This window comes from Elephas maximus, chromosome 21 (assembly GCF_024166365.1).
Source record: "Elephas maximus indicus isolate mEleMax1 chromosome 21, mEleMax1 primary haplotype, whole genome shotgun sequence".
NCBI classification, from domain to species: domain Eukaryota; kingdom Metazoa; phylum Chordata; class Mammalia; order Proboscidea; family Elephantidae; genus Elephas; species Elephas maximus.
In genome coordinates this window covers 24,369,803-24,394,362 of record NC_064839.1, presented here as the reverse complement: position 1 = coordinate 24,394,362, position 24,560 = coordinate 24,369,803, and the positions used below count along the sequence as shown (strand labels likewise).

Below are 24,560 nucleotides of genomic sequence, written 5' to 3'. Positions count from 1 at the left end.
AGGCCGGAGTGTAGAGGACCCAGGGAGTCTTGTAGGGACTTGGGGAGCAATGGGTTCCTATGCTGCTCCTGAAGAAGTTGGGGGAGTGAGATTTTGGGTCTGGGAGCTGATGCGTGTTTCAGTTTTCAGCGTCTGAGGGACGATGTGAGATTGGGATTTGGGGTCCAGGGCGCGGTCGTGGGGCTGAGCCACGAGTATCGAGGACTGTGTGTAGGGCCGCAAAGGCGCCGGGAGAACCGCGGAGAGCGGAGCGGAAGCCTGTGCCCCGCGGCTCGAAGGAATACGGCGGGGGCCGGCCGCCTAGAGGCCGAGCTGGAGGGGCGGGGCGGGGCGGTAGGATCGGGCCGAGAAGGGTGCGGAGCTGAGTCCCAGCCAGAGCTGGAGCCCGGCGGCCGCGCCTCCTTCGCTGTCCCCGCCCGGAGCCCGGCGCCGCCGCCGCCCCGCCGCCCCCGCCGGTCGCGCTGTGACGCGGGCATGAGCCTGCCCCGCGGCTCCGCCGAGCCTGCGCCCCCGGCCCGGGCCGCTGCGCCCAGGTAAATATGGGGGCGTGTGGCAGGGAGGGGACCTAGGCCGCGTCCGAGCCCGCGAAACCCTCGGCGACCCCAACCCTTGGGGACCTTCAGTCACTTCCCGATCCTCCTGTGATCTGGTAGTGAGAACTCTCCAGCGCCATGGGATCTTCTACTCAGTGGGGGGGCTCAGAGACCCGCCCCCAAAAGGCAGCCCAAGGCCCCAGACACCCCCTGAACTATACCCACCCCCAGCAGTCCTCTTCTGCTGGGAAGTCCAGGCCGAGGTGGGGACCTGACATCGGCTCACTCTACACGCACGCTCCATCGAAGAAGTCCCAGGCACCTGTACTCCCCGCCCTGGGCCTGCCATCCGAAAGGGGCTGAAAACCCACTGCTACCCAGCCTCCTCCCTCCCTCCATTCCTGCTCTTCCCAACCTCCTTCCTCCCTCCGTTCCTGCTCTTCCCTTGCTTCCTGCTCTCAACTCCTCTGAATTCCAGGAGACTATTTCTCTAAACCTCTACACCCTCTCACCTGCAAATGCAGTTCCAACCCCCCAGCTTAACCTCACGGTCAGCTGCCCCCTCTCCTCTAACCTTTCTCCCCTGGCCTGGGGTCCTGTCCACCTCCTGCCCCATACCCCCAGAGCCTTGTTTCCAGTTGAATGCTTTCTGTCACTGCAAAGGGGCCTGAGAGGAGCTGGGTACTGGGTGATGAGGGTTGAGCAGGGGCCCCGTGCAGCCTGCCTGTCCCAGGCTGTGGGGGCATGGTAGCTGCCAGGGCACTTGGATGGAGGGCTTGGGGCGCAGGGGTCTGATAACCACAGGCAGTGATGGGTCCCCTGGCAGGGGTCACCTCAGTGGCTATATGCCGGCCTTCCAGAGGAATAGGCCTCTAGCTCAGGCCATTTCTGATGCCCTACTGGGGATGGATCCCAGGACTTGTGCCCCCACCCCCCTCCAAACAGCCACTTGCCTGTGTGTGCCCAGGTGCTGGCTACCCCGAGCCCTTCCCTCCTGGGCAGGGCATTGGGGTTGGACATGACCTCACCCAATCGCCCTGGCCAAGGTGGGGCCGCCCGCCTGACCAAGCATGGATACTGTGTCAGCAGTGTTCTCTCCTGAGGCAGCTTTTAACTCAGCTGTGGGTTTTGGGTCCCGGTGGTTCCCAGTAGCAGCGGTTTGCTAGCCATGACAATCAGTACTGGAATCCAAGGAGATGGGGCGGGGCGGGTGCTGCTGGTCTCACACCTCTACACTGGGTTGAACCAGAGGGACATTGGTGGTGGTGCAGGGGAAGGTGTGAGGAAGACAGGTCCTGGAGAGAGTTATGCTCTCAGTTGCCAACTGTCTTTCAAGCACCTACTCCACATGGGATGGAGTGGTTGACTAGACAGACGAGGCCCAGCTATCAAGGAGCTGGGGTTTTAGGTATGTATGGAGGAGACAGAGCAGCTGAGTAACAAACGGGCAGATGAAGGAACAAGAGAATTTCACAGTGATTCCTGTGATGAAGACAGGAGAACTGGATGCTAAGGTGTTGGTGCATCGGTGGGGGCGCCTTTGGCCAGGGTGGTCAGAGAAGGCCCCTCTCTGAGACCTCAGTCAGGCCGTGGAATGAGCCTTGTGACTATCAGAGGAAAGGTGGAGGAACAGCAGGTGCGGTGGCTCTGAGTGACCAGGAGTTTGGCGTGTTGAGAAAGGGAAAGACGGCTAGTGTGGCTGGGCCACTGAGGTGGCCAGATGAGGTTGAAGGGCAGGTGGGGACCGGAGAAAACAGAGGTGCTGGCTTTAGGGTTGAGGGGCCCACCCTTCCTTTCTGCTCAGTATGGTATTTGATCTGTCTTTGCCCCCACCTTGGATGAGACCTGCAATGTTTTGGGTGGTGGCTCCTTGTGAGGATTGGGGGGTCGGGCAGACTCCCCACTGGCCCCTGATAAGAGTCACCCTGGGGGAGAGAGGGCCAGACCAGTTGGCAATGGGAAATACCCCGGGTGTTGGCAGAATCTCGCTGATAGAATCTCTTCCTGTGGGGTGGGAACATTGATTGACATGGGGGCCAGGTAGGGCTGTCCCTGAAGCCCTGATAATATCCGATCTGTCATGGGGTGGGGAGCCCAGTGAGGCAGGCGGCCGTTCCCACTCAGTCATTGGCTGCCAACCTCAGCGAGTAGCGTTTGTTCTGGAGCCAAAGCCTCCAGGCAGAATCCAGGTGCAGGGAGGGCGTGCTCAGAGTGCTGCCCCACCAGGCAGGTGGGCAGGAGAGCCCATCCGCCCCTCTGCTGGGTACCTAACCCCTCCCTCTGGGACACACCTGTCCTTTCTAGGAAGGGGGACATTTCTGAGCCTGGCTCCCTCTGTGGGGAAGCCAGTGGTCTCTGGTTGAGCAGCTGTGTTGATGCTGGGCTGGATGGAGGAGTAGGGGTCCCCTGGCTCACCCTTTGCAGCAGGAGGGGCTGCTGGACACCCTGCTTAGCTCCTTTGGCTGCTCAGAGCTGAGCTCATGGCCTTGATGCCCAGTGCTGGGGAAGAGTCCGGAGACCTCAGGGCTTCTCAAAGTAGTGGGGTATCCTCCCTGCAGCTGCCTGATAGGCCAGAGCTGGCGTTGGCTTAGGAGCAAGGGGAGCTAGGCGGATGAGGGGAATGGTGGTCCCAGGGGCAAGTGGGGCAGGGTCCATGTCAGCCCAGTTCCTGGCTGCCGAGCCGCCACTGCCCTCCTCTGTTGGGTCTGCATAGCCTAAACCTGGGGGCCCCCTCTCTTGCCACAGTGCAGCCCCTGACGGGGGTAGCTTGGTCCCCAGTTCCCCGTACACCTGGATCCCATTGCCCCTCAAATTTGGGGGGCCACCTGTGTGTCCTCCCCTCTCCCTGCCTGCTCAGTCCCCCTTGGCTGTACCACTTTGGGTCCCAGGCCATGCCTTGCCTGTAGCCAAGCTCACCAGTGACTGAGTGTGACCAGGAGTCCCTGTGCCTCTGGGGCAGAGTACACTGCCAGGCCTTTTGCCACCTAGGCTGTCCTGCTGGTTTATTTCTGTGGGGCTGATTCTAGGGGTGGGGTACGGGGTGGGGTAGGGCCTATGGGCAGGCATGGTGGAGACACTCCTGAGAGCTTAGTGGCATAATCACTCACGGTGTCACTGGAAGATGGCTGATGGAGTGGAAAGGAGCAGGCCTGCATCAGGCAGGTGGAAGGCTGGCTTGTGGGGGCTTTGCAGTCCCTACAAAGAGGGGACAGATGCATGACCGGGCAGCAGCTCTTAAAAAAAAAACAGCTGTCCTTGGAGTTTTCAAGGCAGAACTCTGGGTCCAAAATGGCCAGGCAGGTACATGCTCCTGTGCCCAGAATTTGGGATAAGGTGCCTCGTGGACTCATTTCCTCATTTAAAGAAGGTGGATTTATCCCCATTTATTTATTTTTTAACCAGTGGGGAAACTGAGGCACAGGGAAGTTAAGTGGCTTGCCCTGGATTCACACTCCATAAACTCAACCCTTGCTGGCTGTCCACGTGGCCTCCTGGCTATGCCATGTCCTGGGCCACCTTGCTGGTCGTAGGTGTATTCTAAAAGGGCCTTCCATGGTGTAGGTCCAGCCTGCTGTCACCTTGGAAGGGAAGTTCACGGCAAGGCAGCCCAGAGACAGGCAGTGGAGACAGAGCTGGGGAAACTGACTTATCTCTGACTGCCAGGGCCCAGGTGCCGTGTGGCTCTTGGGAGTCAGTGCCAGGGAGGGGACCTGAGACCTGACCTTATAGGAAGAAAGCAGGCCACTTGAATGTGAGAGGGTCTTGGACCCCAGGTGCCTGGGATAGATGGGGCGAATAGCAGGAAAGGAGCTGAGGGGTGCTGAGGAGGGCCTTCAGGGTGGAAGTGGGATGGGGGAGTGCCACCCTGTTTGTGCCTTCCCATGTTTTTGTGTGCCCACAGGGTAGCCCCATCTGTTCCTTGTTAGGGACTCAACAGACAAGCCTCCAGGAGATTAATTAATGCCAAGCTACTGGCAGATTCAGCAGCATGCCTGCCCCAGGGGCCCACCCTGGTAGCCCAGACGCCCAGCTGACCCCAGAAATGCTGCTCTCTTCTCATCCAGCAATCCTGGAGACACAGGGGGCCATGTCACTGGCTCAGTCCTGTCCCTGAGGCTGGGTGATAGAGAGGGCTTAGGTGATAGCAGAGATGGCTGCAGGACATTCCACTCCCAGGCCTGCCTCCATCGCCCATCCTGGCACTTCTCATCCATCCCTGGCTGTGCCCTTGATGTGCTGTGTGACCTTAGATACGTTGCTTCCCCTCTGAGCAACTTTCTTTTCCCTATCACTAAAATGGGAATGTTGGACTGGGTCATCACTGACGTCCCTCCTGAGTCTTTGTTATCCATTCTCCCTGCCTATTTCTGGAGTGGCCCCTGATGGCACCTCCCCGCCCCCCCCCCCCCCCCCGCCCAGTTCTCACTCCATATTGACTTCCCCTTGGTCCCCCACAGTATCTCTTGCATCCTTCTGGGCTGTGCCCTCTGCTTAGGTCCCAGGTGATTGCTAGTTCTCCCTGTAATTAGCTCCACCTGTGCCCAGGACATGGCAGCCTGCCTGGTCGGCCCAACTGGGGCCCAGACCCTGCCCACACAGGCCAGCCCAGTCTCCCCGGCACCAGAGCCAGGGCAGGACGTCTGCTTTCACAGCGGCCACCTCCCAGCGGCCCAGCACATTCCTCGGGCTTATCTGGGGGCCCGCCCCACTGGACTCTGCCCTCCCACCCAGGAAGCAGTACCCTGAGAAGCTGCCAAAGAGTTCCAGGGACTGGGGTGGGGTGGGGGGAGAGGTGAGGCAGAGAGGGAGGGGCCAGAGTGGGCTTGAGGGGAGGGTTCTCGCCTCAGGTCTGGGGCTGGAGAGAACTAGATATAGGGCAGGGTGGGGCAGAGGGATTTGGGAGTTGGCTGAAGCTGACAAGGCAGATTGTCCTTAACCTCGGGGAGCTTGGGTTCACTCAAACGACAGAGTCTTTGCCATCTCCTGGGACAGCCTGCCTGCAGCTCTGGGAAGGCTCTCCCTGGGGACTCATGTGCATAGGAGGGGGCCTTGCTCTGGGCAAGTTGCCCTAAGCCTGCCCCAAAGTTGTAACAGGCGATAGAGCTGCCAGGGCCCGAGAGCTGAGGGACAGCAGCTCTGTGCCACAGCGCAGACATCCTGGTCACCTCCCTTCCTCTGCCCCCACCTCCACCGCCAGAGCCGAGCCAGTCCTCCCAGGAAGGGGTTAACCGCCAGCCATGAGGGAGGGGACTGGGCTGGACCATTTTCCTTCGCTGCTGCCTCCACCTCAGTTTTCCTGAATGGTTCTGTCGTCCTGGGGTGGGGAGGAAAGGGAAGGAAGAATGGCGGGCGGGTGGAGGGAGGGAAAGGGGGAGGAGTGTGGGAAGAGGAAGGAAAAAAGAGAGCGAGACAGCGAGGGGAAGAGAAAGATGTCACTGTCTCTAATCTCCCTGTCATTTTTATATCCAGCAGGCGCCGGGCGAAGGAGCTGCTAGAACAATGTTGAGGCAGGCAAGGTGAGGAGCAGCCCGGCCAGCGCGGTGGCCCCGACGGAGTGTCTCGAACAGGTGATCGGAGGAGTGGAAACCGAGGCCACCTGGGCATCCCTCACCTCGCCTCAGCCAGCCCGGCGTGCCCCAGAGACAGCGGGGAACCATGGCGACCAATTTCAACGACATCGTCAAGCAAGGCTACGTGAAGATGAAGAGCAGGAAGCTCGGGGTGAGCGACCCTCCGAGGGGCACCGCCGAGGGATGGGTGCTGAGGACTCGGTCTGGAGAATCAGGGTGGCGGGGTGCACGGTGCCCCCCTGCTGCCGGGCATCGTGCATTTGTAGTCCTGACGCTTCTGGCTGGCTGGCCACCTGGCATGTGCCTGGGCCCGGCTCTGCCTGCTGCAGCCCCCGTCTCAGTCCGGCTGGCTGGCATCCCAGCGGCAGGGCCGGTGGTGGCGGTGGCCGGTGGGCAGGAGACTCCCCTCCTATTGTTGAAGTTGTCACCACAGCAGCAGTGGCTGGAAATGCCAGGCTGTGTCTGAGCGGAGAACCAGCTTCTCACTTCCCTTTGCCTCGCTGCTTGTCCCCTCCCCTCCCCTCTTTTAAGTACATCATCTCCCCCTACTTCCAATGGCTTCTGTGCACAGATACATTTATTCATTTATTTTTGGATGTTGGTGTTAATGTCACAGCTGTGTGTGAAGAGGAGCATGGTTGATTGTGGGGGGCAGCACCATGAGGGGTGCTGATGCTGTCATTTGTCTGGTTTATGAATGAGAACTTGGGTGGGATGCCTGGTGCACTGGGGTAAGCTGCTTTTCCTCTGAGTTGTCAGCTGTGGGCTCCATGCTTACCCAAGGCTTAACCCCAAACTGGGGCTTGGAGGGGCTTCTCAGAAGAGGCCTCAGGCACACCCCTGCTGGGAGTGTACCCTCTCCTACCCCTGTAGGCCCCCTACTGGTGAAGACCCCCCCAGAAGGCATGAACAGGGACCCCAGGGACCAACTTAACTGATCTTGGTGAGCTCCCTGTATTCCTCACCGACCCCCCACTTCCACAGCCAATGAGGGCTCCAGCAGCTGCCCCCTCCCCAATAGGGAGGAAAGCTCTGGTGACTGAGGCGGCCCTTCTTGTTGTTTTACCTTGGACTCCTGCCCCTCCCTCTCCCACTCCCCATTGCCTTGGTAGGGAGTTGGGGGTGGGGGGGGGGATGAGGAGAGGAGGAGCAGGGCTCTGATAGAGCGCTTCCCTGCCTGGGTACCAGACAGCAGGGCTGGCCTTAGCGAGGCTTGGTTCTGGCTCCCCCTCTCCCTCCTGTGGCCCCACAGGCCCCTGAGGGTTATGCCTTGTCCTGACAGGGTGCAGCAGCCTCACTGCCAGGTGGGCACTACTGGGGTCTCACCTGGATTTGAATTTGTAGCCTAGCTGGGTGGAAACTGGGCCCTGATGGCCATTGGCCCACTTCGCTGGTCCTCTGAGAGGGATGCAGCCCACTGACTTGGAGCAAAAAACAAAGGGAGGTTGCCTGGCTGAGGGAGCAGCGCCCAGCTTCTAGCATCACTTTTCATTCCTACAACCCCAGACCAAGCAGGTCCCCAGGGGTCAACTGGGCTGAGGCCCTGTGGAGGGCAGATCTTGCGAGAAAGGTGGAGGCCACAGGGACAGCCACTAGGGCTCAGTGTCACACCTGTTCCAGGAGAAGACCTGGGAACCCAAGTGCCAACAGGTGGGCACAACTGGGGGCAGGGGTTGGGAGCTAGGGCGAGGCCAGTTTGGGGTGTCTCCCCAAGGAATTTGGCCTTCCTCTGCAGACCTGAGTCCTACTTCCCTGGGGTGAGGGGCTTTGGTCACCCCGGACAGCCATTCTTCTCTCAGCCCCAAGGGGAGGGGAAGGGACTGAAAGCGATGAGGAGCCCACCCTCATATGTGCCAGGGCCTTCCTCCCACAGGAGAGCAGTGTCAGAGTGTTTCTGAAGCGCTGATGAGAGACCTGTGAGAAGTGGGGAAGGAGGGCTTTTGAGCGCCGAGGCCCCCTGGGGTGGGTGGGTGGGTGGGTGTGGGGGTGTGTGTGTGTGTGTGTTTCCTGTAACCAGGCAACCAGGGTCCTCAGGCCCCCAGGCCTTCTGCACCTGATATTGCAGGCTGCGTGGAGCCAACCTAACAGGCCATGTCTGGATAGTCAGCATTCATTCATTCATCTATCTATCCATTCATTCATTCAGTGTCCCTTAATGTGGTCATTCATTTGTTCAGTGAGCTTTGTTAAAGAGGCTACCTGGATGGGAGTGTGGACTCTTGAGAATCAGATACAGCCTCTGCCTTAAGGAAGCTCATCCATCCATCCATTCATTCACTGCCCTTCGTATGGTCATTCATTTGTTCAGTGAGCTTTGTTAAGTAGGCTACCTGGATGGAAGGATTCTGAGAATTAGATATATTCTCTGCCTTAAAGAAGCTCCCCAGCTGAGAGCTGAGGCCTGTTGTGCTTTAGCTGGAGAGGCCAGGGGCTGAGCCAGGGTTTGGGACAGACATGCCTCCTAGGGTCCCAGACAGGAGTCAGAAATGGCCTGGCTGAGTGGCTTCTTGGGATGGGGAGTGCCTGGGCCCACTGCGGCCCGTGACCCTGCCTGCTGAGGGCCTAGCGTGTGTATGGCAAAGCAGGGCTCGGAAGGAGGCAGGGATTTGGGGCTGTGGCCCAGAGGACCCTCTCAACTCCTGCCCTGGGCCTGCCCCTGAGTCTCCCTACTGTTTGCCAGGGAGAGGCCCACTGCTCTTCAGCTAGACCAGAGGCTTCTGGGGGACAGGCTCTGCCAGGCTTCTGGATTGTCCACTGAAAGGAGTAGGTCAATCCTAGACACAGACTTGGGGCTGGAAGAGAGCCTGAGGCCTGAGGGAGGGAGCCCTGGAAGGTAGTCAGCAGACAGCACCAGGTGTCTGACACCCCAGTTTGCCCCTGTTGCCCTAGACGACAGCAGGTTCCATCCCTCCCTGGCTCCCTGACCCTTGGGAGGAGTCCATGAAGCTATAGAGGATTTAGGTGGTTTAAGGCACAGGGTCACTGGTAGCAGTTGAGGCAAGGAGGGAACCATGATGGGGTAGATGTGATCTGGAGGTGACCCCAGGTTCTTGGTTGTGTCCCTTGACCTCCCAGAGCCTCTAGTTTTCCACTTGGTAGAGGGAAATAAGCCTGGCCCCTTCACTCCAGGCTGCTGGAGAATGAGAAGAGAGGGTGAATGAAAGCCCCTGGGTGAGCCCTCACCTGACGCTGAGAAAAAGAGCTAGAGTGATGTGCCAGGTGGGAGTGGGCAAGGGTCTAATCCCTGTCTTGGGAGACTCGCTGTCTTGTGGCTGGTATGCTGGCGCCCTGGCCAGAACGTTGCATGCACATGGGTACGCGTGTCGGCTCTGGAGCGAGACAGCCTGTTTTGAATACCAGCCCCACTGTTTATTAGCTGGTACTTAACTTTTTGGTGCCTCGGTTTGCCCATCTATAAAATGGGGCTGATAATAGTGGTCCTGAGGATTAATGGTGAAAGTACTAGTAACAAAATGTGCAAATAGTAGGCACTCAGGAAATAAGTTGACTTTTATTAAACTCAGAGCTGTACTCAGAGTAAATGGTAACTTAGGATATGACTCTTTGTGGAACAGCCTTTCAGGGCCAGCCAAGAAACAACTGCCTTTTCAGATTGAGGAGGGGCCTCTCTCCCAGGGAAGTGTCCCTGCTGGTTGGTGTCAGCCATCCCCAGGTTTTCTTCTGAGCTGGGGCTCCCGGGAGGGCTGTGTGGCACTGCCCCCTGTGGGAGGCAGGGGTAACTGCAGCACCATGCCTCCTGGGAGTGGTCCAGTGAGGCCTGGTCCCCTTGCCTTCTTGCCCCACAGATCTACAGGCGGTGCTGGCTGGTGTTCCGGAAATCCTCCAGCAAGGGGCCCCAGCGGCTAGAGAAGTATCCGGATGAGAAGTCAGTGTGCCTCCGAGGCTGCCCCAAGGTTAGGGGGCCTGGGCTGTACCTCCCCCAGCTTCTACAGAAAGATGATTTACTGAGTTTTGGGGGCTCTGAGGCACCTTCCTGGGGGTGCCGGAGCTGTGAGGGGATGCAGGGGGAGGTGCTTGAGCCTGGCTGAGTCCCTTGTGGATGCTGTCCCAGGTGACTGAAATCAGCAACGTCAAGTGTGTCACACGGCTCCCCAAGGAGACCAAGCGGCAGGCAGTGGCCATTATCTTCACCGACGACTCAGCACGCACCTTCACCTGTGACTCCGGTGAGCAAATGGGACTACAGGCCTCCTTCTGCCCTCCCCGGGTGGGTCATAGTCCAGTGATCCACTGGTAGGCGGGGGGCAGAGCAGGGCTAGCCATGGGTGGGTGTTATGTGTGGGGTGGGGAGATGCCTTTGAGGGAACAGGCCTGCAGGGCTGAGGTGGGGCGGGCAGACAGACTCCATGGCCCTTGCCCTCCCTGCCTTCCATAGTGGGATAACTCAGGCTGAGGCAGATGAGGTCTCTGGTGGGGCTGCTGGGGACCTCAGCCCACAGCATGATGAAGTATCATTTTCTCCAGAGCTGGAGGCGGAGGAGTGGTACAAGACACTATCTGTGGAGTGTCTGGGGTCTCGGCTTAATGATATCAGTCTCGGGGAGCCGGACCTCCTGGCCCCAGGGGTGCAGTGTGAACAGACAGGTGAGACCTGGTGCTGGAGCTGGGGGTGGGGAGGGGAGGAGGAGAAGAGGGGGTAGAGGAGGAGAAGGGGATAAGGGAGAGAAGAGGGGAGGAGGCCTCCTTCCTGGAAAGCCCCAGGCCTACTTGTCCTCTCCCATACCAGATCGCTTCAACGTCTTCCTGCTGCCCTGCCCCAACCTGGATGTGTACGGCCAGTGCAAGCTGCAGATCACCCACGAAAACATCTACCTCTGGGACATACACAACCCCCGCGTGAAGCTCGTGTCGTGGCCCCTCTGCTCGCTGCGCCGCTACGGCCGGGACGCCACACGCTTCACCTTTGAGGCCGGCCGGTAGGAGCTTCTGACTTCCCACACCCCAGTCCCACCATGGTCAGGATGGTGGCTGCCACTCTGTGTCAGGCACTGGGATAGGAACTTAATTTATCTGAAGAGCAATCCAAGGGGAACGCAGTATTCCCATTTTACCGATGAAGAAATTGAGGCTCAGAGAACTAACTTGCCCACAGCAGGTCAAGTGAAGCTTGTTTACCAAAAGTCAGACTGCCTGGGCTCAGGCGCTGGCACGGACACTTCCCAGCTCTGTGATTGTGGTCCTGAGTCTCAGTTTCCTCATCTCTCAAATGGAGGACAATGAAAAGTACCTAACCTCACAGAATTATGGTGATGATCGGCTATCCCATACCTTGAACTCTGGAGCCATCTTGCCTAGATTTAAACCCTATATAATCCCCTGTACAACCTCAGCTAAGATAGTCTCTGTATGTCTCATTTCCTCATGTGCAAAATGGCTTAAGAAAACTCACACTAATGACGAAACCTATAGAGTACGTAATACACAGGTGGTGGTGAAGAGCGGGTGGGTTAATGCTTGGAAAGCATTCTGAACACCACCTGGCACACAAAGTGCTCAGTAGGTTTGAGCCGTGTGGTCAGACTCTTGGAGAACAGCCCTGCCTGTTACCCCGAGTACCCAGCGCTGCATTAGGGCTGGGGCACAGGAAAGCCTGCTAAACCTGCATGTGTGTGGTGGGCTCTCCAGCACCTTGCCCCCTGTGCCACCTTTGACCACCTGGCACACAAAGTGCTCAGTAGGTTTGAGCCGTGTGGTCAGACTCTTGGAGAACAGCCCTGCCTGTTACCCCGAGTACCCAGCGCTGCATTAGGGCTGGGGCACAGGAGAGCCTGCTAAACCCGCATGTGTGTGGTGGGCTCTCCAGCACCTTGCCCCCTGTGCCACCTTTGTCCCCAGGATGTGTGACGCTGGGGAAGGGCTCTACACCTTCCAGACGCAGGAAGGGGAACAGATCTACCAGCGGGTCCACAGCGCCACCCTGGCCATAGCTGAGCAGCACAAGCGGGTTCTGCTTGAAATGGAGAAGAATGTGAGGGTGAGGCAGCAAGCATCTCAGTCCAGGGTACTACAGGGGAGGTCAGGGGGCGGGTCAGCCCTCGGACCTGGGGCCTTCCCCCTAAGTCCCAGCATGTACACAGGCAGGGTCTTGGGCCTGCTGCTCTGGGTTAAGCCACTGCCCCCAGAGCTCATGGGAGGGACCCCTTCTCTGCCCACAGCTGCTGAACAAGGGCACAGAGCATTACTCGTATCCCTGCACGCCCACTACCATGCTGCCCCGCAGCGCCTACTGGCACCACATCACAGGTTCCCAGAACATCGCCGAAGCCTCCAGCTATGCAGGTGAGTCTCTGTCACGCCCTACAGGAGGGACTGTGGAGGGTGAGCCCTACTGGGCAGGGGTCTTCTGACCCAGATCTGGAGTCCTCAGTCTGCCATCTGCCCACAGGTGAGGAGTATGGGGCAGCCCAGGCCAGCTCAGAAACGGACCTCCTCAACAGATTTATCCTGCTAAAGCCAAAGCCCAGCCAGGAGGACAGCTGTGAGGCCAAGACTCCATCCCAGTGACGGGAGGCCGGCGTGCATCGATGACTGCTGGGGCTGCCTGTTGCAGGGCTGGCTGCAGTGACTATGGATAAACCTCCACCGGCAGCTGGCCGAGAGCCCAGAGAAAGCGAGCAGCTGTCCCTTCCTTGCCCCCAAGGGTAAGGCTGGACCAAGGCACAGGGCTGGCCACACCGCCTGAGCATGTGTGAGGGGCTAGAGCTACCATGGGACTATATACTGTTAATGATTTTAATATATATGGCTTATGATATATTCTATATTAATGAGACTTCCCCCTCTCCCTCCCCGCCACCACATACATATTTCATGATCCCGTAACAAGACCATGGTCAAGGCTGGTTTTGAGCCTGAGGGCAGCTGTCCTGTCCTCCATGGCGTAGCCCTCCTGCTGCCAGGGCCAGAGGGGGACAATCAGAACATGAGGCTGGGACTCTGACCACAGGCTTTTCCCAAGCAGCCCAGGGGCCAAGACAGCAGGTGGCTTCTCTGTTCCTCTGAGCCCAGAAAGGTACCAGAAAGCCCCAAACTTCCACTGTGCCACTTGGCAGCCTTGCACTTGGGAGTTTTAAGCTGAGGTGAAAATCTGGTTTTAAAATGTACTTTCTGCACCGACTCCTTCCTGCCTAATGGGCTCAGGTGCCCTGGGGCTAGGGGTGCTGGTTACCTCAGCCAGGTGGAGGACGGCCAGTTTTGAGCTCTCACCTACCCCAGGGCCAGGCCAGGAAAGAAGGCCGTGGCAGGACTGCTGTGGGGAGAGCCCTTGTTGCCCTTCTCATTCAATTGGGGTGTGCAGTGCCCCAGTAGAGGGGTCCCTCTGCCCTGCTTGGCAACCCCATGGCCAGCCAAAAGCACTCAGAAACTTCCCCTTCCCCTCCTCCCCACACGGTGCTGAGGCTCCCTGCTGAAATGCAATTAAAGCAATTGATTTTCTAGTGCTGGTATTTATTGACTACCGTGCAGAAGGGCTATCTTTTTATTCACATCAAACCTTTGGTTGTGTGTTTTTTTTTTTATTATTATTTTTTAAATTAAATACCTTAGGGTTCTGATTTGTGAGGACAGACCTTCTTGTAAATAACCACTATTCCTAGTTGTGGCAGGAGGATGATAAAAGAGGCCCCCTCTCAATGGAGCCCTGGAGCCAGGGAGGTGGCTGCAGCCAACTCAGCTCTGAACCTGACCCAGGGAATGACCACCCAGAGGAATACACTAGCGTGAAGAGGGGAGCCCGGGTCCCAAGGCCCTGGGGAGGGAGGCAGAGCTGGCTGGCTCAGCTAGTGGCACGATGACGCATGAAGGAGATTATGTTGTGCTCTTTATTGCCAAAAATAAAAACTTTTAAAAAGACAACTACTGTTAATAAATATCCCTTCCTTTCTGCACTGCATCTGTGGCAGCCTAATTAACTACTCTGGGTATGTTCCTACCTGGAGACAGGGCTAAGTGGTCAGGGCCACACACCGTCATAAAGGAGGAATGAATGGGGGTGGGAGAGCCTCATTCCCCCTTCCCCCAACTAAATGACCAGGCTATTGGCAGTGAAGGAGTTCATAACTGGTAGGTAGAAAATGAAAGAATGTGTTTATTGGCGGGGGGCAGGGAGGGGGGGACAACCAGGGTCTAACACTATTCCCAAAGGGTTACTTCTCAATGAGCAACTTGGGAATTTGAGAGAGGCGCCAGTAGGCTGGCCCTGGGAAAGGGACTGGAAGGGTATATGTGCAGCCTGAATGGGCCTTCTAGCACGAAATCCTAGCACCAGAACCCTAAGGTACAACTGCTAACTTTTAGACAGAAAGATAATCACTGTAAAGCTCTAGAATGAGCAGGAGCAGAGGGAAGTCCAGGTGAGTGGTTCCCAGCGGGGAAGCAGTATGGCCCCTAGGGCCACAGGAGGAAATGAGGCAGAAGGGATGTTTTGGTTTCTGGATAGCACTACTGGTACTTAGCAGGAACCAGGATGCTAAATGTCCAGTAAAGAACTGGCCTGCCTCAAATATCTAGCAGCATCCCTGATAATCTATCTGCAATCAAGAAAGGCTGGGATGGGCCAACCCTTCTCGTTGGTACTGATGGCCCACCAAGAAGCTTCAGCAATGGCAGTCCCCAAGGCTAGAAGTCAGGAGAGCCCTGAAGTCCAGCTGGCTGCTGGCCTGTTTCCCCTTTTTTGCTGAAACAGCTGAGTTGCAGCTAGTTTATGGTCAGGACATCACTCTGAATCTCGTGGCTTAATTGAGTCTGTAAGTCACTCAGCTTCTTCTTCAATCCAGATAGGGCTGAGAGTACGATGGTTTCAGGGCGCAAAGAGCCACAGGACTCCACATTGTAGTAAAACCTAAGAGGCAAGAGCTGGTGAGAGCCCTCCTAGAGGCGGGAGCTTTGACCACTGGCCAACCATTCCCGACCCTTCCTCCCTTCTGGGCCTTGACTCCTTCCCCATTGGGAACGTGACCCTGGCCCCCAGCTGACCTCCCTTCACCCAAAATCTCTTGCACATAGTGGGCCCAGCCCACTCTACAGGCCTTCGAAAAGGCCACAGCTGCCTCAGAAAGATACTGTGAAAAATCTCAAATTCCTCAAAATGTAAGTGTTCCACACTGAGGGCAAAGTAGAAAATCGAATAAGTGATAACATGCTACAGCACTTCAAGTTTCTCACTACAGGACTGTGGTCGAAGCTTCCACCCCTAGCTTGGACCTGAAGGTTCCCTTCTTTGGAAGCTGAAAATCAGGATAGGAACAACTCAGAAAACTGGAGGACACCCCTTTCTCAGAGGACCCAAAGGGGGATGATAAGCTCCCCACTCAGGATGTGCACATATGGGTTTAGCAGTTATCGGCCCCTCCTCATCGGACACCAGGCAGAGGGTCTCCCTAACTCAGAGCCTGCACCCAAAGCTGACCTTCTTAAATACTCTACCTTCAAGCGTCGGGCCAGCGCCTTACCTCTCTGGCTTGCCATTGGGGTCATAGGGTGCCTGGGACTCCTCCTCATCCAGCTCCGAATATTCACTCTTTGGCCTGAGGTCAAACACAGGTCAGCACAGGGTTGCTGCTGCTGCTTCTAGGACAGGTTAGCTCCTACCAAGCCTGCCCCTTCCTACCAAGCCTGCCCCTTCTGAGTCACTAGCAGCCACTTCCACACCCACCACCCCAAATGCCTGCCTGCACTCCTGACCAGAACATACCATTCCTCTGGCTTGGGGTACACCGTGTGTCTCAGGGCGTTGTCTGGATCATATTCAAAAGCCACTCCTGCCGTAGGGTTCCACTTGGCGTGTTCCTTGCCAAAACCCTTTTTGGCATAGGCTCGAAGTCTCAGCTCCTGCCCCTTTCTGAGCTTGACGATGAGGATGTCTGCACGGAGTGGCTTAAATCACTCAAGAGCCAGGGGAGGCCCTGTCTCCCGCAAATGCTGGCCTTGTGAGCCGCTGAAAGACCACATGCATGTGGAAAAATGCGTCTAAAGCCCGTTCTTAAGGAGGGCAGGCAGCACAAAAGGCTGAGTCTGGTCTCGGTTTCCCCTCTGGCCTGCGGACCAACAGGGGGGCAGATGTCTACACACCCACTCCAGTCCCTTACCATCCTGCTCCACATAGTCATTGGGGTCATTGTCTCGGTTCCGGGACGTCACCTGTAAGGAGCCCAAAAAGAAGAAAAAATTAGCTGCTAATCTCCCTAGTCATCTCTCTGGCAACCTACTTCCAGCACCTCCAGATGGCAATTTGCCAAACCAGGGAAAGCTGGCCTGGGAATGAGGTGGGATAAGTCCTACCAGGATCCCGTCTGTGCTGTGTTTGGACTCCAACCCCCTTCACAGCATTCTACTCACCTTCTTAGTCAAAACAATCCCAGGACTTTTAAGAGGGCACTTGGGTGACAGGGCATACAGCACCAACCATGCTTTTGCCCAGCCAGGCAGGAAACCAAACTCAGTGCTTTAGACATCAGCTTAAGGCAGAGGACAACACAGGGAAAGTACGCGTCTTAGAAGCATCTGGAGCCCTGGTGGCACAGTGGTTAAGAGCTATGGCTGCTAATCAAAAAAAAAAAAGGTCGGCAGTTCCAATCCACCAGTCGCTCCTTGGAAACACTATGGGGCAGTTCTACTCTGTCCTACAGGGTCACTATGAGTCAGAATTGACTTGACGGCAACGGATTATAAGGATCCATCCCAATCTGGCCCACCTGGAGTCGGCAAACGAAGGGCAAAGGTCCTGGGCAGGAAGGACACTGAGACACTGACCGGAATGACACGAGGGCTGTTGGAAATGAGGTCTCGGGATGTGACGTGCCGAGTCTGGTCTTCGTTGCACCGCACATCGAGGGTGAACTCCACCGAGCACTCAGGGCAGAACTCTTCACATGTGCAGTCCTGAGGCAACAGGAAAAGCAAGGATGGATGGGTGGAGAGGTAGCAAACCCAGACTTGGATCCCTGGTCCCAGTACCCGGTTCCTTAAATTTCTTCATAAGTAAGATGCGGTTTGCAGTTTGAAGGCACTCGTGGGCTTGTCAGTCTGAAACGCCGTTCTCATGAGCTTCTCAAGTGTAGGCACTTCCCAGCTTAGAGACAACCTACATACACCCATATTTCCTTTCCCTCTCTGCCCACCACCCCACCCAGCTGCCAGCCACTACTGGGAGATGCTCTCCTAAAATCTTACTCGGGCCCTCAGACCACTCTTTAGAGAAGCAAGACTACTAGTGAGAAGATGATACTTTCACACTGTAGAGTTCAGCTTCCCAGGAGTAAACGGACCAGCTTGGGAATACAGCCATCGTTTAAAGTAAAACAGGGAACAAGAGGGTAAAGCACAACTCAAGTTCTAAAGTACTGGCCTTTTCTTAAAAAAAAAAAAAAAAACTTATGGATAAGTTCACCAACACAACTAGGTAACAGTACAACGGCTGCCACCATGCAATGACCTCTCAACTTCAATAATAATCAGCCTAGTGCCATTCTTTAAATAACTGACTCTTGAAACCACCCATGCCCATGTTAGGGACTATCTGCTGCACTTCACCTTCAGGCAGAAGAGTGTTACTAGAATACAATCAAACAAACTATTCTCCCCCTCATATCAGTAAGAAAAACCCAACAAAGCTCAAGTTTAAGAGGTGCTGAGGGAGAAAAACAACTGGAGGCCGACAGCTGGACAGCTGGCGAGGCAGGAGGCACGCCCAGCCCATCCCACCTCACTCACTGGCAGCCATGTCCACACCCACCATCTAAGTGCTGGCCTTCGCTCACTACAGAAGTGGCCTCTGAGACAGAATCATTCTCTTAGTGAGAAACATGAAGTGGAAAAATCTAAATGTAATGGAAGATAAAAAGACAAAAAGGTCCACGGCCTCACACACACAAAAACTTGTTTTGTACACCAATATTCATTATTCACAACAAACAAAAGTAAACAAGCCAAACGTCCATCGGGAGATGAATGGGTAAACACAGTGTGGGCTACATGTACAGTGGAATATTACTCAGCCAGAAAGAAAAATGAAGTTCTGCTGTATGCTACAACACAGATGTACCCTGAAAACATGCTGAGTGAAATAAGTCACATAAAAGGACCAATACTGTATGAGCTCGCTTAAAAGAAGCATCTAGAAGAGACAAATGCATAGAGACCAAAGTTTATTAGTTGTTACCAGGGCAAGTGGGAAGGCAAAAGGAGAATTACTGCTTAAGGGGCACTGAGTTTCTGTGTGGGTTGATGAAAAGCTTTTGGAAGTGGACAGTGGTGATGGCTGCACAGCGGGTCGAACATAATTAACATCACAGAATTGTACACATAAAAACGGCTGAGATGGCAAATGTCTTGTTATATGTATTTTACCACCAAAAAGAAAAAAGTAGTGAAGGGAGATGAGACTGTTCGAGATTACAAGAAACATAACAACGAAATGAAATGCATGAACCCTGACTGGATCATAGCCCCACAAACAAAAAACAATAAAGGACATTTTGGGGACAACTAGGAAAATCTAAATATAAACTGCATATATGTATCATGAATTAATGCTAATTGTCTTAACCTGTTGCTGTTGAGTCGATTTCGACTCATGGCGACCCTAGAGGACAGAGTAGAACCTTCCCACAGGGTTTCAAGGCTATAAATCTTTATGGAAGCAGACTGTCACATCTTTCTCCCACAAGCCGCTGGTGGGTCCAAACCACCCTTTCAGTTAGCAGCCAAGTTTTTAATCCACTGTGCCACGACGGCGCCTCTAATTGTCTTCAGTATGGTAACAGTGTCGTGGTTACACAGAATATCCTTATCCTTAGTAGATAAATGCTGAAGTAGTTAGGAGAGAAGTATCAAAATGGCTGAGCAAAACTAACAATATCTATGAAAAGTAAAGCAAATGTAACAAAATATTAACAAGTGGCAACTACAGCTAAAAAGTAAATGAGTGATTTTTTTTCTATTTTTTTCAAGTTTTCTGTGAATTTGAAAATTTTCAGAAAAAGACAAGCAAAAAAAGAGAAACATACCATCTTTTTTTTTGGATAAATACTAAAAAAAAAAATTAATGGAGGGAATTGCTAGGTCATAGGACATGCATATGTTTATATAAGATATGGCCAAATTGCTCCTCGACTGGTTATACAACTGTCCCCTCCAGTACGTGTGATGATTTATTTCTTAAAGACAAGAATCCGGAGATGTGAAGCAAAATGGCAAATCGCTGGATGGGACGTGCTGTTTGGCAGAAGCATGGGTATTTCTTACTGTTCACTCCATGCTTCTCTGTGTGCTTGAATATCTTTTAAAAAATACATATACAAGATATATTAGCCACGACAGAAATGACATGCCCTTGGGAATATTAGAAAACGGGTCAATTCAGTATCAGCCATCACCCAAAGCCATCATGAGGTAGTAGCCTCAGGCTGTTATCTAATGCAGCCTTAGTGGGATGATGCAGGTAACCTAACCCTGTCCCACTCTATCCCCAGGCTGAAGAAGGCCTGTTAATGAATCACCAGAGAGCAAGCACAGCTGTAGAGGAAAGGCACCAGACAACAAAGTTTGGCCATGTGTAACTACCACCACTTATGAGGGAGGGCATGAATCTGGCAGACGCCAGGACACTCATCCCTCAGGTGTTGTTCCTATGGGACAATTCCCTTTGCTCCTGACCCTCGCCCACTCCAACCTTCTGTTGGCTCCTTGTAGCCACCTAGGCCCCAATCGCTGGGAAGAGATATACTGGAATGCAGAGTATGAACAGACCAGACTGAAAAGGTACTGCCCCTAATGTTCAGTATAAACGAGCACTCTGGGTTATACTCCCGTCTTGTGTGGCTGGCTGATGCCCCCTGAACCTTATCAATCTCAGGCCCCATCAGAATCGAGGACCAAGGCCAGCCTCAGGCACCAGACGCCATCTCCACCTTGTCTTTCTAAAACTCCAATCTAGTACAAGCTGGACGTTGTCAGGACAAATCACTCTGAGAAATAAAGGCACTCCCTCCCCACCACATTCCACCCAGTCAGGCAGCATACCCGGGAGTACTGCAGCTTGTCCACAATGTCGTCACTAATGAGGGGGATTAATCCTGTAAGACACAGAAAAGCACTTTAAAGACAGTCAAGTAGTGAGGCCCAAAGGAGAACCTACAAGGCCCCTCGGAGGCGAGCGGAGGCTTCCTCCTGAGACCAGGCACAGCACCCCAAGCCCAGCACTCACCGAGTCTGTGAGCAATGAACTCATCATGAAGGACCGAGGAATTGGCATCAATCTGCACCCAGTCAATGGCTGAAATACGAAGGAAGCGGAGATGCTGTTTAGTCACTGAATTCACCTAAAGACTGAGAGCAGTGGTTCTGGTGACGGAGGCAACATCTGACACTGATTCCACTGCAGATGCAGGATGTTCTCTGTGCAACTCGGAAAATGCCAGTGGCTGGACCATGTTTCTCTGAGCTGAGTATTTCCAGGAGAAGCAGTTACATCTGCTACCTTAAGTCTACCAACACTAAGTCCAAGAACACAACTATGTGGGCCCTAAGTGGGGGGAACCTCAGACTTATGGTCCATACCTCATTTTCTGATATAAAGACCAGATCACCCAATTTAGCACTTCATTATCACTCAGTCCACTAATGTTTACTGAATTCTTTTAATAGACAAGACATGCTGAGCAAAAAACCCAAATCCCTACTAGCAATGAGCTAGTAGGAGGGCGGGGAACTACTCTCACACACACTTAAACACACATGTATTCATTCATAAGTAAACATTTACACATAAGCAATTAAACCTAGAAGTCGAATGACACTGGAACCCAACTGCCAGATGTCTCTAACACTCAAAGATCAGAAGAAGGCAAGACACAGCCAGGCTCCAGGCTGCTTCATCCTGCAATGCTTTCAACTGCTTCTCCCACCCAAGCCATTCAGTCACTCAAAAAAGAACCATGGCCCAAGCTTTTCTGCCTCTGCCTCTTTACTTCCCTCACCCCCTCCTCCCATCATCCCCTTATCCTTTGATACTCTCAACACCAAGTCTTGTCCGTCCTCGATGATACAGAAGCAATCACGCCCTTCCTTTAAGCTTCTCCCTCACAAAACTCCATCTGGACTTCTCTTAAGACACTTGCCATATTTTGCCTTGTGTTGTATTTGTATACGTCTTGTTTCTACCTCTAGCTTTAAAAATTCCTTGAGCCAGATCTTGAAATCTCCTCATATGCCCAGCCATGGCCTGGGCTATAACAGGTGCTCGATGTTACTTGTAGAACTGAACTTATGGAAAAAGTCGCACTTAGGTGCAGAATGTTAGAGTTGCATCATAAAGTCCAATTCCCTCATTTTACTCCTCATGAAACTAAACTGAGTGATTAGGCAGGGGGAGGGTCAGGTGCCAAGCTCTGAGCTGAAGAAGTGATGGGGGAGGGTGGATAAACTACAGTGTTTTCTTGTTTACCAAGCAGTGCGCCTGCTTACTTCCCTAAGAGGCCACACACCTGATGCATTATCTATGACTTATATTTTTTTTGCTTAAGCCAAATTCTCTGAGCTATCACTCAGAAAATACTTGTAGCATACTTGTCAATACATAAAATACCTGAAGAGGGGTGGCTGGAACCAGAGAAGAAATAGATTCTCCTTCCTTTAACTGCCGAAAGCACTGCAGCTGTTTCCCTTGAAATACCCATCAGAGTCTACATTGTATTAGTGTTATCTGTGGACTCACTGCCCACCCCTGAAACTTCACTGTGAGGTCCATGAGCCAAAACCCAATGCCGTCGAGTAAATTCCAACTCACAGCAACTCTGCAGGACAGAGAACTGCCCCATAGGGTTCCCAAGGCTATAAATCTTTACAGAAGCAGACTGCTACATCTTTCTCCCCTGAAGTGGCTGGTGGGTTCAAACCACCAACCTTCCAGTTAGCAGCTGAGTACTTTAATCACTGCACCACCAGGGCTTCTCCCCGTGAGCCAAAGACCTCATTTTATATAGGTTTGTACTCCCAGCACCCAGCACCACGCTTGGCACTTACATGCATCATAAATGCAACTGAAGAGTCATAAAAAACAATGACATCTACCAGGACTGAACACTCACTAAATGCAAGGCCCTGCATATGGACTACCTCCTTTAATCCTTGATATCACCCTGATAAACACTATTCGTGTTACAGATGAGAAAACTGCAGCACAGAGAAGATTAATAACTTGCCCAAGTTTCACTGAGGTGCTAGGTGAAACAGTATTCGAACCCACGTCAGTAGACCCCCGAGCCCACGCTCTTCACCAATGCACACGGAAGGGTAGACCTAAGTGGCGTGAGAGCCAGGGAGGGGGCCAGCAGTGGTCGCTGGGCCAAGGGTTCATGGTTTTGGCAAGTTTCCAACACTGCCCTTTTCTCAGCGGTCCAGATTATTCCTCCGCCTCCCGTCCCAGGCCGCACCAAGGACTGAAGGCAGGAAGCCCAAGGTGGGTGGGCGGAAACCGAAGGCGGGGGGCTGGTCGCCCAGGCAACGAGGAGGTAGGGGTCGCTTACCTATTATGGGCACTTCAGCAATGAAGACCCTCCGAATAGAATTGGCCACCCTGAGGGATGAAAACCAGACGGGGTGAGGGCGCCGGGCGGCCCCGTGCCTCATGGTTCCCAAAGCGACGGCCCTGGCACAGGCAGGGCAGTTCTGGAAGGGACCACCCTCACCCCATCCCCGCCCCGGGTTTGAGGCATTCCAGCACTCCCAAGCCACCAGCCTCTTCCTTCGGTGGCCTTACGCTAGGTCCGTATTCTCGATGATGAACTTGACATTCTCGTCGGTAAGCTCGGTAATCCGCACGGTGGGCTGGTTGGCGTAGGGCATCGCGCCGCGGAGTCCCTGCAGTCAGCTTAGCTGCGCCGCCGCCGCCGGAAGTCAGCCAGCGCGGCCGTCGCCGCTTCCGCAGAGACTCGCTCACAGCGCCGCCTGCCGATCGGAGGCCAGGGCCGCTGCGGGCCAGACGTTTAATCGGAAGATGCTTTTGTAAACCCTAAAAAACCACACCTGTTGCCCTCGAGTCGCTTCCGACTCATAGCGACCCTATAGGACAGAGTAGAACTGCCCCATAGGATCTCCACGGAGCGTCTGGTGGATTCGAACTGCCCACCTCTTGGTTAGCTGCCTGAGCTCTTAACCGCTGCGCCACCAGGACTTCTTTGTAAATCCAGCCTGCTTTAAAAATGTACCAGGTTCCACCTTAGAGAGTAATTTTGCCAAGAAGTGGATTTGCCCTTTGACTCAGCAATTACACTTCTAAGAATTACCCTGCAGAAATGTTTGCATTTGTGAACAGGCATACGTGTACAGGGATGTTGGCTGCAAGGTTGTTTGTAAACCAATTGTCCATTGATAGAGATTTGGTTAAATATACACACATAGGAATATAATGAAGACTTTAAAAAGAATGAAGTAAATTTGTAAGCTCTGTGAAGAAATAAGATTATACTTTAGCAATAAGTATGCTTCAGCAAAGTACACAAATAATAGACATCTGCCTTTTCGCTCTCACCGTAAAGTCTAGATCATGCATGTGGCTCCTCAAACTGCTGGAGGCAGGGAGCTCTTTAACAAAAGGACTGACGCCTATTCTTGAGACAAAGAGAAAGGGTACTGAGGGGGCCCTTGCTCCACAGTCTGTGTAATGGACTGAACCATGGTCCCCCCCAAAAAAGCTATGTCCCTGTACTCATCCCCAGAACCTGTGAATGTGACCTTATTTGGAAAAAAAGTCTTTGCAGATGTAATAAGGATCTTGAGATGAGATCATCCTGGATTATCTGGGGGGGCTCTAAATCCAAAGACAAGCGTCCTTATAAGACATACCCAGAGAAGACACATGCAGAGGAGAAAGCAATGTGAAGATGGAGGCAGAGACTGGAGAATAAGGTTACAAGTCAAGTAATATGGACAGTCACCAGAAGCTGGAAGAGGCAAATGAAATCGCCCCTAGCGCCTCCACAGGGAGCATGGCCCTGCAGACACCTTCATTTCAGACTTCTAGCCTCCAGAACTGTGAGAGAATTGATTTCTGTTTTTTTTTAGTTACCAAGTTTGTGCTAACTAGTTATGGTGGTCATGGGGAATTAATTTAGCCTGAAGTAAGAAACCACACATTTGGGAGAGCAACTCTATGGAAATAAATTTGAAAAACTAGAAAATCTAGATTTCTTATATTCTTTGTGTATGATCAGTACACTCTACTCTGTCCTATAGGGTCCTATAGGGTCGCTATGGGTTGGACTCGACTCGACGGCACTGGGTTACTGGGTTATGATCAGTACATACAAATCAATTTGTTCCTTTAATAATTAATTTCATCATATGAATATATCATAATTAATCAGTTCCATACTGATGGACACCAGCAATATCCCCCCAAGCACCTATCGGTTTGTCATACTGTGGGGGCTTGTGTGTT

The 24,560-nt window shown here is 53.7% G+C and overlaps 2 protein-coding genes across 2 annotated transcripts; one reads left to right on the top strand and one right to left on the bottom strand.

The window, feature by feature from the left end:
- Positions 1-423: 423 nt before the first annotated feature.
- DOK4 (docking protein 4) lies at positions 424-12,630 on the top strand. Its single transcript, XM_049864506.1, has 9 exons — positions 424-533; positions 6,003-6,254; positions 9,910-10,017; positions 10,176-10,290; positions 10,589-10,708; positions 10,851-11,040; positions 11,960-12,098; positions 12,280-12,403; positions 12,510-12,630. The coding sequence occupies exons 2-9, from the start codon at positions 6,189-6,191 to the stop codon at positions 12,626-12,628; spliced, it is 981 nt and encodes a 326-aa protein (XP_049720463.1). The 5' UTR covers positions 424-533; positions 6,003-6,188; the 3' UTR covers positions 12,629-12,630.
- A 1,549-nt stretch (positions 12,631-14,179) lies between these two features.
- POLR2C (RNA polymerase II subunit C) lies at positions 14,180-23,050 on the bottom strand. The gene is made up of 9 exons (XM_049864509.1): positions 22,881-23,050; positions 22,648-22,697; positions 20,328-20,396; positions 20,144-20,196; positions 16,874-17,002; positions 16,210-16,261; positions 15,816-15,984; positions 15,574-15,648; positions 14,180-14,963 (listed from the first exon to the last, which is right to left on the bottom strand). Exons 1-9 carry the CDS (start codon positions 22,964-22,966, stop codon positions 14,819-14,821), a joined length of 828 nt encoding a protein of 275 aa, XP_049720466.1. The 5' UTR covers positions 22,967-23,050; the 3' UTR covers positions 14,180-14,818.
- Between the last annotated feature and the right edge of the window lie 1,510 nt (positions 23,051-24,560).